Below are 19,044 nucleotides of genomic sequence, written 5' to 3' on the forward strand. Positions count from 1 at the left end.
GCGCCTGCGCCCCCAAGATGGCGGCCTCCATGTGCGACGTGTTCTCTTTCTGCGTGGGCGTGGCGGGCCGGGCCCGGGGCACGGTGGAAGTCCGCTTCGTGAGCAGCTCCAAGGTGAGGCTGGGGCGGGCCCCGCCGGGAACCCCCAATCCCGTCCGGCCTTGGAGACAGTCTTCCGGGATTCCTTTCCTGGAGCCTAGAGGCTTCTCTGCCGCTCGGATGCTGCGGCCCAGCTGCTGCTCGTGGGCCGGTGGCTCCCTGCGGGTCCCCACGCGCAGGCTCGGGGCGCCGTGACGCGGTGGACTGGGGGCTTCCGGATTCTCCGTGCGCGGCCCTTTCCCCCCGGAACCGGGCCAGCCTGCCAGCAGCCCTGCTGTGGCTGGAGGGGTTGGGGGACATTGCTGCTGGGCCTTGGGAGCGGTGGGCGGGTACGTGGTGGGCAGAGAACTGAGGTACCTGAAAGCGTGGGTCCTAAGGGAACTCTCTGAGTGAAATTTGAGTCGGGGGTGAGGAGAGACGGCAGGACCCTTCAGGAAGGGCCTTAGAGTACCATGGGATTTGGACTGGAGTCTGAAGGCCGTGGGAGCATTTGAAAGGTTTGTATGCGGGATAGTGACATGATTTTAGCCTCTTTATTATCGTGCTTTAAAAGTTCGTTGTAGAAAAAAAAGTGCACGTAAGAAAAGATAAAAATGACTCAATTCGATCATGCAGAGACGTTTTCACATTTTTCTATATTTGTTGTAAAAATGGTGCAGTGGAGGCATCTGACCTCCTTTGACTTCAGAAGGGGGAAGGAGCATCAAGACCAACAGCCCAAGGCCAATCATATGAGGCGGAGGTTGGACATACCACATCTCTCCAGCCTTTTTACCAATTCTGATACCAGATGTCCCTCCCACAGCACTCTACTTTTCTGCTGTAGTGGCCACACAAAACTCATCGACAATCTCATAGGGTTTATTAGGGAAGTCACAAAACTAAACCCATTGCCATCAAGTCAGTTCTCATTCATAGGGACCCTACAGGACAGAGTAGAACTGCCCATAGGGTTTCCAAGGAGTGGCTGGTGGATTGGAACTGTCGACCTTTTTGGTTAGGAGCCAATCTCTTAACCACTGCTCCATTAGGGAAGTAACAGGTTACAATTTAGGATCAGGAACGACTCAGAATATAGTTCTTCTGTCAGGACAGCTTCTCTGCTGTGTCCATAGGCAGGACTCTCCAAGTTCCTTGGCCCTGCGCCCAGCCTTTGCCCTACTTGGGCAAGTGTTACAAAGCTCTTTAGCTCCACTGACAGGTGCCTGGAGGCACCCCACTCTCCGCTCTCTCTCGCTCTGTAAGCCAGGAAGCCCACTGAGCTGTCTCCTGGTTCTGCTGCCTCTGCTGCTGCTGTTTCTCTGCCGCTACTTTTCGCAGCCTCTAGAGTTACAGCTCTGTCTCCTGGGTCTAGGAGGTTGTCAGCACAGGGATTCTAGGTCCAATGGACATGCTCCACTCCTAGCTCTTCTTTCTTGGTGGTAGTGAGGTCCTCCCCTTTCCAGCTCTGGGATGGCTCATTTTAAGCCTAGTGGAACGGTAAAACTGACCAATCCCCTTGTTAGGGTTCCATATACTTTAAGGATGACATGCACCTTATTTGCATTATCAGGAAGCTGTCCAGTCCTCTTGGTGAGCCACAGGCACCTTATTTTCGTAGCCCCACCCAATCATTTGGTAAGAGTTATAAAATGGTGGTGAGAAAGGCCATATAAAAGTAATCCATTGCACCACACCTGTGCAAATATATATATATTAAAGAAACCAAACTTTTTGCCGTTGAGTCAATTCCGGCTCATAGTGATCCTTAAGGACAGAGTAGAACTGCCCCATAGAGTTTCCGAGGAGCGCCTGGTAGATTCAAACTGCTGACCTTTTAGTTAGCTGTAGCTCTTAACCATTACACCACCGGGGTTTCCAAATGTGTGTGTGTGTGTATATGTATATATATATATAATATTTTTAGAAACTGCTTTTTGATGAAGGAGGCCTGGTGGTACAGTGGTTAAAGTGCTCGGCTGCCAACTAAAAGGTTGGCAGTTCGAGCCCACCAGCTACACTGATGAAGAAAGATGTGGCAGTCTGCTTCCCTAAAGATTACAGCCTTGGAAACCCTATGGGACAGTTTTACTCTCCTATAGGCTCACTGTGAGTTAGAATTGACTTGCCCACAGTGGAGTTGGCTTTTTGAGGTAGGAATAAATCTTTCACTATCAATGAAACTATTCCTATGTATTAATTTTTTAAAGCTGAGTAATATTCTATTTTATGAGAGGATCACAGTTAATTCAACCAACCCCTTATTTGTAGACATTTTGTTTTGTATAATTTTTTACCTGGGGGCAGGGTCAAAGGTCTTGGAGCTTAATTTCTGTGCACACGTGTGTGTTCTCTCCAGTGCCGAGTATTTTCTTACCTTGTTATCTTTGCCAGTTGATACATACAAAATGCTTTGGCTTTGTTTTCATTTACAATTTTTTGTTTGGAGAGATTGAATAATTTATTACATATAGTGGCTGTGTGTACCCTTGGTCCTTGCCCAAGACGCCAGCCCTCTAGTCATTTGTTTCCTGATCTCGTCGTCTTAATACTGATCTAATTCCTCAGCTCAACTTTCTACTCCAGAGGCTTCCAGAGCATTCCTCTCTGTAAATCAGCTCTCCTAATTTTCGGTCTCCTTAGCTGCTCACATCTCCCACCTGTACCCCAGGGTCTCTAGTGCTCCTGGTCGATTCCAACAACCACATGCCACATCAGCCCCACAGTGTGATGGTCTCTCAGGTTCTTGACTAGTAGTGTGCAGTGATAGTCACCTTTACTTCCACTTAGCCTCCTAATTCTCAGCCACCTCCTCTCTTCACTTCTTCCTTATCACTTTATCACTTCAGCTCCTCTACTTGCCCAATTATTCTGTCCTAGCCTTCTGTCAAAGCCTCAGCTCCGGAAGAATGTGCTTTTCCCATGCCTGCACCTGATGTGCTGCTGGAGAAAATCATATACCCACCCTGACTTGGTAACAAGATGGGTTATTTTGGGCTTTTTGCATCTATATTCAAGTGGGATTAGTTTGGGATTTTTTTTTTTTTGGGCCTTGTGCTGTCTTCCTCCACATCAGGGTTATGCTTTTTTTTTTTTTTTAATGGAGATGCTTTTCATTTTTTCTGTATTGAATAGTTCAAATAGCATAAGAATTACTTTGAAGGTTTGAGAGAGCTGGCTCATGAAACCTCATAGATTAGGGACCTCCCGTGGGAGTAGTTTTTGACCACTTTGTTGCTTCAGTGAACGTTGGCAGGAATGATTTTCAAAAATTTACCAACTATGAACAGATATTTGCACACCCATGTTCATTGCAGCACTGTTTACAATAGCAAAAGATGGAAGCAACCAAGGTGCCATCAGTGGATGAATGGATAAATTATGGTATATTCACACAATGGAATACTACGCATCAATAAAAAACAATGATGAATCCGTGAAAAAATTTCGTAACATGGAGGAATCTGGAAGGCATTATGCTGAGTGAAATTAGTCAGTTGCAAAAGGACAAATATTATATGAGACCACTATTATAAGAGCTCAAGAAATAATTTAAACAGAGAAGAAAGTATTCTTTGATGGTTACAAGAGTGGGGAGGGAGGGAAGGAGAGGGATATTCACTAATTAGTAGACAAAAACTATTCTAGGTGAAGGGTAAGACAACACACAGGAGAGGTCAGCACAACTGAACTAAACCAAAAGCAAAAAGTTTCCTGAATAAACCAAATGCTTCGAAGGCCAGTGTAGGAGGGATGGGGGCTTGGGGACCATGGTTTCAGGGGATATCTGGGTCAATTGGCATAATAAAATCTATTAAGAAGACATTTTGCATCCCACTTTGGAGAGTGGTGTCTGGGGTCTTAAAAGCTAGCTAGTGGCCATCTAAGATGCATCAATTGGTCTCAACCCACCTGGACCAAAGGAAAATGAAGAACACCAAAGACACAAGGGAATTATGAGCCCAAAAGACAGAAAGGGGCATATAAAGCAGAGACTACATCAGTCTGAGATCAGGAGAACTAAACAGTGCCCAGCTACAACCAATGACTGCCCTGGCAGGGAACACAACAGAGAACCCCTGAAGGAGCAGGAGAGCAGTGGGATGCAGACCTCAAATTCTCATAAAAAGACCAGACTTAATGGTCAGACTGAGACTAGCAGAACCCCAGAGGTCATGGTCCTCAGACCTTCTGTAGGCCCAAGACAGGAACCATTCCCAAAGCCAACTCTTCAGATAGGGATTAGAGTGGACAATGAGATAGAAAATGATACTGGTGAGGAGTGAGCTTCTTGAATGAAGTAGACACATGAGACTATGTGGGCAGCTCCTGTCTGGAGGGGAGATGAGAAGGCAGAGGAGGACAGAGGCTGGCTGAATGGACACGGAAATAAGGGGTGGAGAGGAGGAGTGTGCTGTCTCATCAGGGGAGAGCAACTAGGAGTATGTAATAAGGTGTATATAAATTTTTGTATGAGAGACTGACTTGATTTGTAAACTTTCACTTAAAACACAATAAAAATTTAAAAAAGAAAAAAAACCAACTGGTGTGTCAGAGGCTAGACCATCAAGGGTGTGTCCACAGCTTGGCCCAGTGGTTTTGTTTCTCCTCTGCCCCTCTACCACTCTCTCTACTGCTGGATAAACTCCTGGAGTTGTTCAGAGGACTGAGATATGTGGCTCATGGGTTGCTCAGGGCCTGTCCTGTTGACACATCTCTGCTGTTCTGTGTGTGGGCGGCACCCCTATCTGGCCAAAGTGCCAGTGCTAGTAGGAAGCGGGGCTGTTGGGGAGCTACAGTGTGACAGGTCATTTTGCCGCTGTGTCAGTTTCGTTTCTCCCTTTGTCGTGGCAGCTCAGTGTTGGCGGGGGCACCATCCCTGTTCTCTAAGTGAACAGTGGGAGTAAGTACCCTCCTGGGCCTGCAGCTCCACCTGGATATTGAAGCTGTCTTCTGAGTCCTTTTGCACATGGCAGTTTGGAGATTGTTTTCTCATCTTTCATCCTCACATGATATATGCAGTGCTCTAACCAGTGTTTCTCAAACTTTAACATGCAATAAATTACCAGGGCATTTGTCAAAATGCAGATTCTGATTCAGCAGGTGGGGCCCAAGATTCTGCATTTCTAACAATCTCAGGTGATGCTGGTGCTGCCGGTCCATGGACTTCACCTTGAGTAGCAAGGAGCCAGAGCTCTTGAGGTGCATTCACCTATACTATGTCATTGCACCTGGTAGGTGTTTTAATACTCAGTTTTTATACGGGAGACAGAGGCAAAGAAGTGAAGCAGTTGGCTTAAAGGCTCACAGCACGTTAGCATTAGGACTGGTGCTGGGATTAGCTCATTCCTTTAGTGCAGCACCTGAGCACTGTGCTAGGTGCTGTAGTACCAGCTGACCAGGGAAGTAGAGCACTGTGCCCTAAACTAGGCCTCCCTCTCCCGTGGTATAGGGTTTGTGTACAACCCTGAGCAGTGGCAGCATCACTGCCAGGATCCTGGAGGGGCATATGGGTGACTGAGAGAAGGATGCCCTACCATCACCAGCACCTGGTACCACTCAGCTTGCTATGAGCCTTGGCCATGCTCTGGCCATTCTAAAAATTCTCTTCTGAGTATTCTGAGCTGGCTGCCATGGAGGCTGCATCCCTGCCTTGAGCCCTCTGCTCTGAATGGTCTTCAAGAGGTGTGACTGAAAGTAGGTCAGAGCTGTATTTCCAGAAGAGGCATTTATGGAGGCTGCTGACCATTCTCCATGAACCCTCCAGAGGCAGAGGCTTCTGCTGAGAGGGAGACACGTCGGGGTAATGTTGAATGGTCCTCTGTCTCTTCTAATGGCCATCCTATCCCTCTCTGCCCTCAGGGAAAGGGGCTGTTTGCCAAACAGCTGATCCGGAAGGGGGAGACCATCTTCGTAGAACGGCCCCTGGTGGCTGCACAGTTTCTCTGGAATGCACTTTATCGTTATCGAGGTGAGCACATCTCCTTGTCCACTCCTCATGGCTGCTGGGCCCAGTCACCTTTGTGCACAGGAAGAGAGGTGCTTATGCCCCCTACTGACTGACATCTCTGGGACCCTGGGTGTTCGGGAGAAAATGGCTGTCTTGCGTCGAGAGAAATGTGCCTGAGAACTACGCCTCTGTCCAGTCTCAGGCCATTTGGAGCTGTAAGCCTGCAGTGGAGTGGTCCTCTTGGTGTCTCCCTAGGTGGAGGAGTGTCACTCAGAGTCTGGCCCCATAGGACATCATGCTGAAGGGCTCTGTGCCAAAGTGGAGCCCCCACCAAGAGGAGGATGTGTGGCTCTTGGTCAAAGAAGGCAGAGTTAGGGCTCAGAAGCAAGTTGGATGCCCTGGGCTTTGCTAGCTGCATATTTTTTGCACACTTTTCTTAGCTTAGAGCCCATCTGTGAAAGGAAGGTCAGTTGGCTCCAGAGTGTGGGGGAAAGCCCAGTGTGGAGGACAGGGTGAACCTGACAGACTGAGTCCCGGTGAGGAGCAGGGAGTCAGACAGGAGGGGTGGCGGCTCCTGAGCAGGAGGAGGTGAAATCCATTCACTCATTCCATTCATTAACGTAGTCATTCATTCACTCACTTCCCCAACTTTTACTGAGAACCTGGTGTGTGCCAGGCAATGGTGAGCCCTGAGAATACCTCTCTGAAGAGCACAGACATGGCCTCTGCTCTCAGGGCACTTACGTGGTCACGTCTGGCTCTCACCCTCAGCCTGTGACCACTGCCTTCGGGCACTGGAGAAGGCCGAGGAGAACGCCCAGAGGCTGACTGGAAAACCAGGCCAGGTTCTGCCTCATCCAGAGCTATGCACTGTGCGGAAGGACCTGCATCAGAACTGTCCCCACTGCCAGGTGAGCGTCCCTCGGTGGGTGGAAGAGACCTTAGCTGATCCTCTTGGGGGAGACAGGAGTGAGAACAGACCTGGTCGTGGCCCTGGAGAATCACAGTAGAGGGTGAGACACTGAAAAGGCTCAGTTATTGTTTTGGTCCCATCCTTCCTGTTCCAGGTCCATTGTCTAGAAAGTGGGCTTGGTGGGAGCTTGCCCTCTTCCTTCAAGCCCCTCTCCCCCCTCTGCCTGGCAGGGGTTTTCCCATCTACCTGAAAAGGTGTCTTCCCTTTCTGTGGTTTAATGAGCCTGGGGTAGGTACCCTCTCCCAGTCCCCAGAGCACCCTGTGCTTGTTCATCTAACCACTGAGCTCCTGCCCAGGGCCAGTTTGTGGAAGGAATGCATTTAGAGGTGGTAACATGGGATGGCTGTGCCTTAGCCCCCTCACCCCATGGCAAGCACCCAGGTGCTGACCTCCGCCCCTCCTGACAGGTGATGTACTGCAGTGCAGAGTGTCGGCAGGCAGCTGCTGAGCAGTACCACCAGGTCCTGTGTGCAGGGCCATCCCAGGACGACCCCCTGCATCCTCTCAATAAGCTGCAGGAGGCATGGAGGTAAGTAGCATTTCCTCTCTTCTTTGCTTTATTCCTCTCTCCCTGCCTGTCCTCAGCTCAGCAGCCATCTTTAAGTTACCATTCCCCCACCCTCTGATTTTTCCTCCATTCTTAGGGTTAAGCAGAGGCCGCAGTACCCAACCCCCTGCCTTTAATCTGAGCTGCCAGTCCTGCCATCCTCGACATTTTACACACTCCCACAGAGGTCCTCAGTAAGCCCATGAGGATGAAAAGTCCTGCTCAAGTCCCTGCTTATGTCTTTCTCTCTTTGGTTATACATGGAATTGGTACAAAGGGTTCTTTGTAGCAATCAGACTGGGCCTCCCTGAGCTCAGCTACTGGGGAGGGAATTTCTAGGCCAACCTTTTTTTCCTCCCTAGGAGTGTTCACTATCCCCCTGAGACTGCAAGCATCATGCTGATGGCCCGGATGGTGGCCACGGTGAAGCAGGTGAGCCCACCTGTCCCTCCTGGGGAGCTGGCTCTGGGCCCATTCAGCCCTTGGGCTTAGTCTCCTCCTCGCCTTAAGGCCGTGGCTCGGATGCAGAGTTCTCCCTGGCTTCCCAAAGAAGAGCTGCTTGCTCCGTAAAACCTTAGGAGTCCACTAACTGTAAATCAGGCATGAGGAGTGGGAGAGTGGGGCTCATTTTCTCTGTTGTCTTCCATCTCTGGGAGGACTTCTTGGGCAGTAGCAATTCATACATTTGATTTATAGGTACCACCTTTTCAGGACTGTCTCTTACATCAAATGAGACCAGCCACTGTATAAGCACCTTCTGTCAAAATTTGGTTCCTCAGCCTTATTTTCCCAAGTATGGGTGTACTGATTAGCTTGGTCCAGTAGGGGAGATGATTAGAGTGGGGAGGGTGGGGAGGTGTCCATGAGTCCACGTGGGTATGTGCACACATGTGCCTGGGTGAGTGTGACCCTTCAGTGTATTTGTTCACTGCAGGCTAAGGATAAGGATCGTTGGATCAGGCTCTTTTCCCAGTTCTGTAACAAAACGGCCAATGAGGAGGAGGAAATTGTCCACAAACTCCTGGGGGACAAATTCAAGGTCGGTCTTCTATGATCCCTGCCCTGCCCTGCCCTGCCCTCAGTAGCCTGTGATGGCTACCTGAGGGGAGCCTCATGTTTGGGCCCTCCCCAGCCACATGAAGGGGTTAGAGCTTGAGTCCAAAATCAATTGTAAGTACTTGTATTCCTGTTACTGTTTAACTTCATGATCAGTGGCCCTGAAATTGGGAAGCGGGGTGGTGACAGAGGAATGCAGAGCTGGGTACCCTGTCCTGAAAGTGCCCTTTACCCTGATGCGGGAAGGCAGAACCCTCGTAATAGGATAACCAGTTGCCATTGAGTTGATTCCAGCTCACAGGGACCTCTTGTGTGTCAGAGTAGAACTGTGCTCCACAGGGTTTTCAGTGGCTGATTTTTTAGAAGTAGATCACCAGGTCTTTCTTCCAAGGCCCCTCTGGGTAGACTTGAACCTCTAACCTTTCAGTTAGCAGCTGAGCACTTAACCATTTGCGCTACCCAGGGATTCCTCATGATAGGATAAAACCCCAAACCAAACCCACTGCCGTCGAGTCGATTCCGACTCATAGTGACCCTATAGGACAGAGTAGAACTGCCCCATAGTGTTTCCAAGGAGCGCCTGGCGGATTTGAACTGCCGACCTCTTGGTTAGCAGCCGTAGCACTTAACCACTATACCACCAGGGTTTCCTATGATAGGATAGCAGTGAAAAAAATCAGGTATAATAGCAAATTGAGGGTTGGGGTCCCACAGAGTCCAGGAGCAGCGTGAAACACAGTTTAGTAAGTGCCCGCTTCCAGTCAGTTACCAGTTCATGCTGAGGACACCAGACTTCCATGCAGGAGCTGCCTGAGGGTGGAGGCAGGTGTGTGAAAGGGATGCATCTGGGATGGGCCTTCCAGCATGGAATTCTGAGGGAAGGGGTCGGGGGCTCCAAGCTGGTCTGGAGCCAGATTAGGGGAGCCTGGAGGTTGGTGGTAAGGACTAGGCTAGCCCTGCTGGTTCAAATGCTGGAAAATAGGGACAATTTTGTGGTTTGCCACCTTGGGTTGGAGCAGTCCAGTGGATTGCCAAAGCTCTCTGGAGATAAGGACTCTGTGGCCTTCCTTTGCCCCGAGGGAAAGCTCAGTCTACAGAGCTGGCCCTTTTTCTTCCCTCACCTGGTCTTCTGGGCCCTGCTGGGTGCTAATGGGAAATCCCCAGGGATGCAAGTCTCTCCCTGCTTCCCCTAAACCAGGGCCAGCTGGATCTTCTGCGGAGACTCTTCACAGAGGCCCTGTATGAGGAAGCACTCAGCCAGGTGAGCGTGGAGAGCGTAGGCCGGGGCCTCCCAGTCAGTCCAGCTCTCCAGGAGCAACTGGGCTCAGCCTTTCCTGCTGGGACCGCTAAGCCAGAGCTGAATTGGTCTTCTGGAGTTGGTATGGGAGTCACTCAGAGAAGACCTCCAGAACAGAGGGGTGCATCAGGAAGTGGCTGTAACCCTAGCATTCATCTCCTCTCTTTCCTGCAGTGGTTCACTCCAGATGGATTCCGGTCTCTCTTTGCTCTTGTTGGGACCAATGGCCAAGGAATCGGGACCAGGTTAGGAGAGAATGTTCCTGGGCTGTTGGACTTATCCCTCAGGGCTCAGGTGGGAGATGGACTGAGGAAGGTGGCCACAGCTCCTTTAAAGATAGGGTGAGGCAGAATGTGACTCTGGCCAGAGCACTGTACCAGACACAGTGCGGGGACTCAGAAAAAATGTTCTTGGGGGCTTGATCTGTTGGGGAAGATGGGGCCCCACCCTTGAGGAAGACACGGGGTATGGGTGAGAAACTCCCATCTGGGCTTAACTTGCCTGGAAGTGGAAAGCCCTGTGACCTGGCCTCCTCCTCCCCAACCCTTGGCTGCCTGGGGCCCCCAGCTCCCTGAGCCAGTGGGTCCATGCCTGTGATGCTCTGGAGCTGAAGCCTCAGGACCGCGAGCAGCTGGATGCCTTCATTGACCAACTGTACAAGGACATCGAGGCAGGTGGGTGACATGGGGCCTTGGCCTCACCCAACTTGGAGACCCCTCCCAGTCAGGTGGTGGACACAGTCCTCCCCCAGAGAGCTCTAAGTGAATGGTGGGGGAAGGTAATCCTGTGTGCTTGTGGGTAGCCTCAGATCTGTCCACAGGACACGTGGAGAAGAAATGGCCTGAGATCTGGGCAGAGGCTCAATGCTTGGGGGAGGGGTGCTGGACAAATAGGGTGGTGGTGTTAGAAAAGCAAGGTTTGGCCTTATTTTGGGTAAAATGGTGGACACCAGGTGCATCAGTGCGGTGGGGCCGGTGGACAGTGGAGCCAGTCCCTATCCTTGTAAGCAAGTTCCCTTTTCCCACCTTTAAAATGGGTCGAATAATGCCTGCATATTACTGCCTTCCAGCAACTGGCGAGTTTCTTAACTGTGAAGGATCTGGCCTCTTTGTGCTTCAGAGCTGCTGTGAGTCATGGGGTCCCGGGGGCATTTCTGCCTTTGCCAAGTGGCCTCAAAGCCACAGTTAATTTCTCAGTTGGTCCCTTCTATGTTGGTGGGATTGAATCTGGGAGCAGGGTTAGGTCTGAGCTTCCTTAAGGATTTCCCGGGGGCCTTTTTGTGCTGTCATTTTTCCATTCATTCATTCACTTGACTGATCATATGTAATACCTTCCAGCAGGCCAGCCCCTGTGCAAAGCTCAGACTCTTGCAAAGGGAGATTTGGCAGGGGAGCGTTGGGAGAGGCTGGGAGGCCCTCAGGATCCTGGGAAGAGGAAGCTCATCAGCACCTGATGGGAGGGGAGAGCTAACTGCCTTTTCCAGATCTAAGCCTCCCACCCTCTGGTTTCCTCACTGCAAACACTTCTGCCCAAGCTGCAGGGCCACTCCACCCCTCCCAAGCTGGGCTTTCAAAGAGCCTGGCTTGGCTGTTACAATCATGCAGTAGCAGACAGAACTGTTCAGGGCCCTGGCACTCCTTCTCCAGACACTGGCAAACTGAGAATTAGGTCAGCCTGTGAGGAGAGCAGGGCAGTCATAGAGGGTGGGAGGGGGCGGTGATATGCCTGCGCTCTATGGCCTTCAGAAGAGCACTGGATGGAGAGTCAGGAAACGTGGGGCAGGGATCAGAAAATGAGAAGATGGGACCCAGTGCTTTGTCTGCTGACGCTATTATTTTTCTTAGCTGGTAATCCTTACCTGCCTCTCCTGACCCAGGCAACCACAGCTGTGTTCCCAATGCAGAGACCTCCTTCCCAGAAAACAACTTCCTTTTGCATGTCACTGCCCTGGAGGATATTAAGCCAGGAGAGGTGAGGGGGCCAGAGCCCTGGAGGGTGGGCAGTCGACCTCGTAAGTTCTCTCTGGTATTGGGAGCAGCAGTGGCTAGAGCCCCTTAAAGTCCAGGCTGCTGGGTTGAATCCCCATGTGCCCCAGGGCACAAATCCTTTTGCTTATGAGTACTCTCACCCTACCCCACCTCTTCAAAAAATAATTCCAGAATGCCTCAGAGCAGCAGTGTTTGAAGGACAGCTGTGTACGGCCAGGTTTTCTTGATCAACAAGTCTAATTTCTAAGAAAGCAGGAGGAGATAGCTCTTGGCAGCTTGGTCCATGGGAGGCTGGCGTGGGTTTGGGGGTCCTGGCTATTAGCACAGGGCACAGAGCCTGGTTGAATCTTCTTCCAGGGCAAGTAGCATCACACAAAGCTAACCTCTGACCCCAGTCACAGACCTGGGCCAGCACCTGGCTTTAACCATGGCCTGAGGCCAACCCCAGTCCCTCTTCTGTCTCAGACACACGTGTTGGAGCCTCATAGTGGCCTGCCTGCTGAAGGCTGGGGAACGGATGGGGCAGCTCAGGCCCGGCTCCTGGGGATCGGGGGTGACTGGGGAAGCGCTTATCCCATCTCATATAGAGAACAGACTGTTAGACCCCACCCTCTCCTCTCCTCTGCAGGAAATCTGTATCAGCTACTTAGACTGCTGCCAGCGGGAGCGTAGCCGCCACAGCCGCCACAAGATCCTCAGGTGCCAGTTGGGGCCATGGCGGGCAGCGGGGCTCTGGGGTCCTCTGTCTCCGTGGCTGCCTGACTTTTCGCCCCTACTGCCATCCCCCCATCCCCTGCAGGGAGAACTATCTGTTTGTTTGTTCCTGCCCCAAATGCTTGGCAGAGGCTGATGACCCCAATGTGACCTCGGAGGAAGAGGAAGAAGACGAGGAAGAGGAAGGAGAGCCAGAAGACGCAGAGCTGGGGGATGAGATGACTGATGTGTGATACTGCCCTGCCCAGAAGGGGCCCTACCCCAGTCCCTGCCAGAAAAGGGGGCCCTTCCTCCAGAGAGGAGGTTTGGAAGGAAGTCCCCACCCTTGTTGCCTGCTTTTCCCCCATTCTAGCTCTGTCTCTGCCAGATGGTAGGATAGAGAATGGACCCTAGGCCCTCCACCTCCCACCAGACCTCATGCCCTGGACACTGCTGCTGAGTTGGCTCAGGCTCTGCACTGTCACTGAGCCCTTCAGAATTGGCCTTCCCTTGAGGCACTCCACTCTAGGGTGTGAGAGGCTGGATCCAAGGTCAAGGCCTAACAGTATTTCTTCCCCTTGGCTCACAGCCTACCCTCACCCATCCACCTGAGGCTTCTCCCCTCTCAACCTGCTGTTCTGTTTTGAGGGGGGTAACAAAGTAGCACAGCCTTGAAACCCTACGGAGCAGTTCTACCCTGCATACGTGGGGTCGCCCTAAGTTGGAATCAACTGGATGGCAACTAACACCACCAGGAACTGGCAAATCTGAGAACAGCCTGATTTCATTGAAGCAGAAATGGGAAGGAGGTGAGGCTCCCTCCCCTTCTTCCCACCTGCCACAGTTGGAGGTGATAAGGCAACTGCTGTCAGAGGGAGAGAGGAGGAGCTGGGCCTCTGGAGCACCTTCCCTAAGGCTCTCTGACAGGGGATATTGCATCAGGAAGAGGAGATTACTTCCCTCTTTGCCTCACTCCCGGCATTTGGACATCTGGGATAGTGGAGATGGCCCCTTCCCCAGATGCCAGAATCTCTGTACTTGTGCCTTGCTCTCAGGCCCTGGCACAATGGCTGGCCCCATGGGGTACAGAAGATGCCTGGCCTTCCTCAGATGAGGAATGTGAGGATCATCACCCCTTCCTGCTGAGGACTTTAGCAGCATGGCCGAGACCTAGGGATGACAGGCCTGTGCTCCATAATTTAGGATGTTCTAAAGTCTTCAAAAATAAAAAAGTCTTCCCTAGGTCAGTGAGAGGCTCTCCTGGCCTCAGTCTTCATCTTCAGGGTTTCCAGAGGGGAACACTGAAGTCTTCCAGAAACCTAGAAAAGCTGGACTAGAAACTCTGAGATTAATCCTGACTGTACCCCCTTCTCACTCCTCATTTACCACTACCCATTGCTTTCTAGTTGGGTGCTGTGGCAATTACAACTCATCACTCCCAATTCCTTCTTATCTACCTTCCCTGAGGGGCCTGCCACATCCCTCTGCTGAGGGATCGCAGGAGGGTGGGTGCCCACTACAGGCCTTTTGCTGGATTATGGAGCCAGGTGAAACCTGCTTGTTTGGCCCCCTCACTTATTGGGTTCTTCACAGCAGCCAACACCCTCTCCCATGCCCACCTACCCACTGTTCTCAATAAAACGTGAGTGGTGACAGGCCTCTGCAGGAATGCTTTGTAGACAGTGGCTTGACAGGCTACCTGGGGCACCTAGCAGTCAGGTGGGTGCAAAGGGGGAGCATTAGGCCAGGCAGTGGTGGGAAATGGGAGCCTCACGTCTGGTCTCATCCACACTCTGCTGTGCAAATGTTCCATGAGCCCAAAAGCAACAGTCCTTTGAAGTCCAGTGTGGGTCCCCACTCCCAGGCTACAGGATGAGTCTTCTCCCTAGGTGGCTTCCTCAGTGCTGGAGCAGGAGACTGCTGGGATCAGAGACCAGCAGTCTGGGCACTGGTCCCTAAGGACCTTGGGCAAATCACTTATCCTCTCTGGGCCTCAATTTTTACCTCTCAAAATGAGGGTATGGGACAAGTGAGTTTTGAAGGCCCTTTCTGCCACTGTGTGCTCTTATTCTAAGACAAACAGTTGCAACCCTGGTAAGTAGCTTTATTGCTAAAAAGTCAGTGAAGGTTTATTGAGTCCCAAAACAGCTGCTCCTCAAATCACTCCAGCAACTCCTGGGGGAGGGGCTGTGAACAGCATTGTGAGGAGACCCTGGGTAGGAAGGCTGGGGCCAGGTGGGATGTAGCCCTTCACAGATGGCTCTCAGGCCACTTTTTGTTCCAGATCCTAGCCAGAAGCCCTAGGGCCTGGGCAGAGAAGCCAGTGGTGCAGCTTCCCTCCTTCAGCCTAGCCCAAGCCCAAGCCACTCCCTGGCTCCCACCCATCCCCATATGCTCTCCCCAACTCCCAAACAGCAGAACTCCCAGGTTTCCCTTTTCCAACCCAGAGTTGCTTATGGTTGGAATGTGGGACCGACTCTTCTACCAGAAGGTCCAGGGTGGCTGCAGTAGCTCAAAGGTAGGGATGCTGGTGACATTGACTGGGATGGAAATGATGGCCCATGGCAGCCCGTGCTGTTCCAGAGAGCGGCGGATCATGTAGCTGGGAGGGCATGAAGAGAGGTGGCAATGGTCACCTTCTCAGCACCCCATCACGCCCTGCTGCCCCCATGTCTCTGGGAGTCCCAAGGACTTTTTTTGCCCCCCAATCGGGGTACCCCAAGATGAGGCCTAGGAGAAGGGACTGGTAATTGCCCTTGACCTCCCCAAGTGATGGCACCTAGCTGATGCTGATGTGGCCAGAGACAAGGAGCCCTCACCCATCTCGGCCGAGCAGGAAGAGGGCTGGGATGTCAGCGGTCCGCTGGGTACTGTCCTGTATCATCTCCACGTAGAAGCTGTCATTGTCAACCGCATTGTCGGAGATAATCACTGCCCGCCCGCCGTGCTCCTGCACCACCCGGGTCTTGGAGAGGAAGGAGCAGCCCCTGGAGGAGGTGGAGATGAGAGTGAAGGAAAGGGTCCTAGCTACCCCTTTCCAGACCATCACCTGTGTGGGTGGAAGAAGGACCATGGAGGATTTTTTATAATGGCTAGTAGGTAAATAGCCAAAGGGCCGGAATCATCTTAAGATAGTTTTAAACACCTTTAAAACAATGACTCGTCCCCAGAAAAGCTGTTTCAAAGCATCACTAACAACTATGACCCCCAAATCTGCCCTATGCCTGCTCTCCCCTTGTGTCCATGTCTGCCCGCTCCTTACCCCCTCTCCACCAGAGCGATTTGGTCCTGGATGAAGAAACCGTTGCTGAGTTCCCCACAGGCCTCTGGGGGTTCGGCAGGGACAAGGTGGATCTGCTCATACCTTGTGTGCTGAAAGACATTCAGGTAGAATAGAGTGTGAAAAGATGGCTGCTTTCTGACTGCGCTGACATCCCATCCAATTGGTTTCCCGTAGAGTGTGAAGGAAACATGAACTGGTTTCTGTGTGCAGGGAACTGGAGCATTGTAATCCTCACGAAGGCCCAGATGATTGTCCTACCCAACCCTGCCTTTCTGGGAGATAGGGGAGTTTGTGTGGACCCAGAGAGGGGAAGTGACTTGCCTTAAATCACATAGTTCAGAGGTAGAGCTGGCAGAGGAAGCTGGTGCCCTTGGTTTCTCACTATGTCATGACAGCCTGTCCCTCCATGGTGCCCAGGTCTGTGCTAGACCCATGGGAGGAGCTGGAAGCATTTCCTCCCTGCACTGCAGCCCCTGGAGGGCACAGCTGGGTTCTGATCTATTCCCCGGCTCAGCACTGGGCCGTGGCGGCACTCAGGTACTGGCTGAAGGGATGAGAGGGACACCCAGCTCAGTGAGGAGGGGAGGAAGAACGTCAAAACAGAGAGGGCCTCCGGAAACTTACAAAGATACCACCAAAGTCCTTGGCAGGTGTGGCTGTGAAGATGTATCGAATGTCCCCAGGACTCAGCACTTGGAAGTACAAATAGTCATTGATACGTAAGCCTGAAGGACAAAGAGTACAGGTGAGAAGCTTCCGGGGAACAAGTTAGTTCAGGTTCAGACCGTGGACTCTGGGTCTGAACCTGGGCTGACTGGTCTCCCCAGGAGGGTGAGATAGACGGTCTTTGCCCTGTAGAGGATAGAGTTGAGGCAGATAACATTAGTAACCCCAGAGATTTATAGCTGCTGTTCTAGTGTTCTCTCTCTGGGGAGTTAATCCTTGTTGGCTCTGAAGTGGGCCTGGGAGTTTCAAGGTGGAGATGTCGTGGCCCAGGTAAACAATTCTCACTAAAACTTAAAATTGACTCTCTGTTCCCACTGCCATTCCCCTAGCCCACCCACCCTATTGCCCTGACTGTTCCAGCTTCTTAACTTTTGTTTGCCTCCACTCTTGCTTCCTAAGGTCCATTCTCCAAACAATAGCCATCTTAACACATAAACACGACCATGTTGTCATCCCCAGGACTTCAATGACTTCCCTTTGGACTTAAAATCGAATCTTAAGTCTTAACAGCCTACAAGACACTGCTTGATCTGGCCCCCGGACACTACTGCAAGCTCATCTCCTCCTTACTATATTCAAACTACGCTGCCCTCCTTTCAGTTTCTTGACCATCCCAGCTCTTCACTTCTCCAGGTCTTCCTCCAAGTTGTTCTCTCTACCTAGAAGGCTCCCTACCTTCACTCACCCCACGTATTTACCTGCCTCACTCCTATGCATCCTTTGGGTCACAGCTTAAATTTCACTTTCTCAGAGAAACTTTCTGCACTGTGACTGCCTTCTCCTAACACCCATTCGAATTGAGTTCCCCTCGTACCTCTTCTCCACTGACGTTTCCAACAAAATTTGTAATTGTATTCATATTCATTGCTGCATCCCCAGTGTCTAACACAGGGGCTAGGATATAGCGGGTGCTCAACAAAGGGTGACGAATGAGCAACTATTTCTGGCTCCAACACACTGAGGAAGAGAATTGCCAGAGCAAACAGACTTTCCTGGGGTGTGGGAACTTCTTTTCAGCACCAAAGTTTAATATTTTACCTGGCCTCGAGTCCCTGGTTTCCTTAGCCATGGATCAGCTAGCCAACAAATTACCATGCACTACCATGTGCCAGACTTTGGGCTGATTGTGACTTTAGTTGTCCTCGCCTATTGCCCACATCACTGCCACCAGGTAGCGCTCTGTTGGCTTGGCACTGGGCAATAGCGTTTTGACCCAAGAATGGGGACTCTCCATCCAATACAGATGCACTTCCAGGAGGCCTTCCTGAATTAACGCTAAGCTCCCCACCCCCACCTCCTTGCCTAGCCTCTGCATCTGTTTATCTGTGTAAATTAAGTGTGAGTATATGTGTGTATGTATATATATGAGTCGGAATCGACTCGACGGCACTGGGGGGTTTATATATATGTATACACACACATACACACATATATAGGGTTATGAGCTGGAACCGACTCCACGGCACCTAACGACATATACAAATATATACATACATGTATACATGGCTGTATACGTACATGTGCTTGTGTAGGTGCTAACAGATTGTGTGTGCTTGTGTGTGAGAGCCCAGATGTAGGATTATATGCTGTATAATTTTTTATTATATTTTTATGTGTATGAGTGCTCACATACATATCTCCAGCTTGTAGGATTTTCCAGCTGTCCCTTGTGCCTCGTCCTGGTCACCACCCTCGGCCACCTGGGTCCTGTTTCAACGTGGGGGGCTGAGGACTCAGAGCCTAGGCTTGGGCTGCGCCTAGCGCATGTCCCTGGGGACCAGCACCCAACCAGCCAGCCATCTGTCCCCGCACCTGCCCTGCCTCAAACTCGCGGGGTCCCCAAGGTGACCCGTGGCCCCCAGCCGGAGACGCGCGCAAGCTGGACGGCCTGCCCCACAGCGCAGTCCCGCCCGTTGCTCACCGTGGGCCGCGACGCACGCGGGGAACCAGAGCACGAGACAACACCAGCCCGCGGCCCCAGGGACCATTTCCAGGGCCCTGCCCGGCTCTGCGTTTTCCCCCGGCGCCCCGCCGCGCGTCCCTCGCCGGACTTCAGCCGGAGAGCTGCTCCGGCCTCCCGCCCACAGACCCGCTCTCGTGGCTTGTTGGCTAACCGGAACGAGGCCTGTTGCCGATTGGCTCTCATGCCTGCTCATGTAGCCACGCTTTCCGCCTCTGCGCCTTAGCCTACTTCCCATTGGCCAAGAGAAGTGGGGCCGAAGGCTGATTGGCTTAAGCTGTGAACACCAATTGCCAGCCCTCGCCCCAGCCCCGCCCCAGCACTTCTCAGTTTGGATATGACTCTCCAAGGCTTCACCGACTGGTGGGCCGGTCCGGGAGGAGGGAGAATTGGGGGTGGGCACCCCGGATGACTCGCTTCAGCGGCCTAAAAGCCCTGGCGGTTAGTTCCTGCCATCTCGGCCGGATCCTCTCCGTGGCCGCTTCACAATTTAT

At 51.9% G+C, this 19,044-nt stretch overlaps 2 protein-coding genes across 4 annotated transcripts; one reads left to right on the forward strand and one right to left on the reverse strand.

Annotated features, from left to right (window-relative positions):
• The first annotated feature begins 5 nt into the window (after positions 1-5).
• Positions 6-14,240, forward strand: SMYD5 (SMYD family member 5). 3 transcript variants are annotated; one of them, XM_003413679.4, is made up of 13 exons: positions 6-113; positions 5,940-6,048; positions 6,799-6,938; positions 7,408-7,529; positions 7,910-7,979; positions 8,482-8,586; positions 9,802-9,864; positions 10,075-10,145; positions 10,468-10,574; positions 10,970-11,026; positions 11,777-11,871; positions 12,517-12,587; positions 12,688-14,240. In XM_003413679.4, exons 1-13 carry the CDS (start codon positions 18-20, stop codon positions 12,833-12,835), a joined length of 1,254 nt encoding a protein of 417 aa, XP_003413727.1. In that variant the 5' UTR covers positions 6-17; the 3' UTR covers positions 12,836-14,240. The 3 variants fall into 3 exon arrangements, with proteins under 3 accessions (XP_003413727.1, XP_023408544.2, XP_023408543.1); XM_023552776.2 differs by having other exon boundaries at positions 11,745-11,871; positions 12,688-12,800; XM_023552775.2 differs by lacking the exon at positions 6-113 and adding an exon at positions 3,168-5,311.
• Positions 14,238-18,684, reverse strand: PRADC1 (protease associated domain containing 1). Its single transcript, XM_003413680.4, has 5 exons — positions 18,512-18,684; positions 16,489-16,589; positions 15,844-15,953; positions 15,401-15,568; positions 14,238-15,183 (listed from the first exon to the last, which is right to left on the reverse strand). Exons 1-5 carry the CDS (start codon positions 18,576-18,578, stop codon positions 15,063-15,065), a joined length of 567 nt encoding a protein of 188 aa, XP_003413728.3. The 5' UTR covers positions 18,579-18,684; the 3' UTR covers positions 14,238-15,062.
• Between the last annotated feature and the right edge of the window lie 360 nt (positions 18,685-19,044).

Source organism: Loxodonta africana, chromosome 15 (genome assembly GCF_030014295.1).
Source record: "Loxodonta africana isolate mLoxAfr1 chromosome 15, mLoxAfr1.hap2, whole genome shotgun sequence".
NCBI lineage: Eukaryota > Metazoa > Chordata > Mammalia > Proboscidea > Elephantidae > Loxodonta > Loxodonta africana.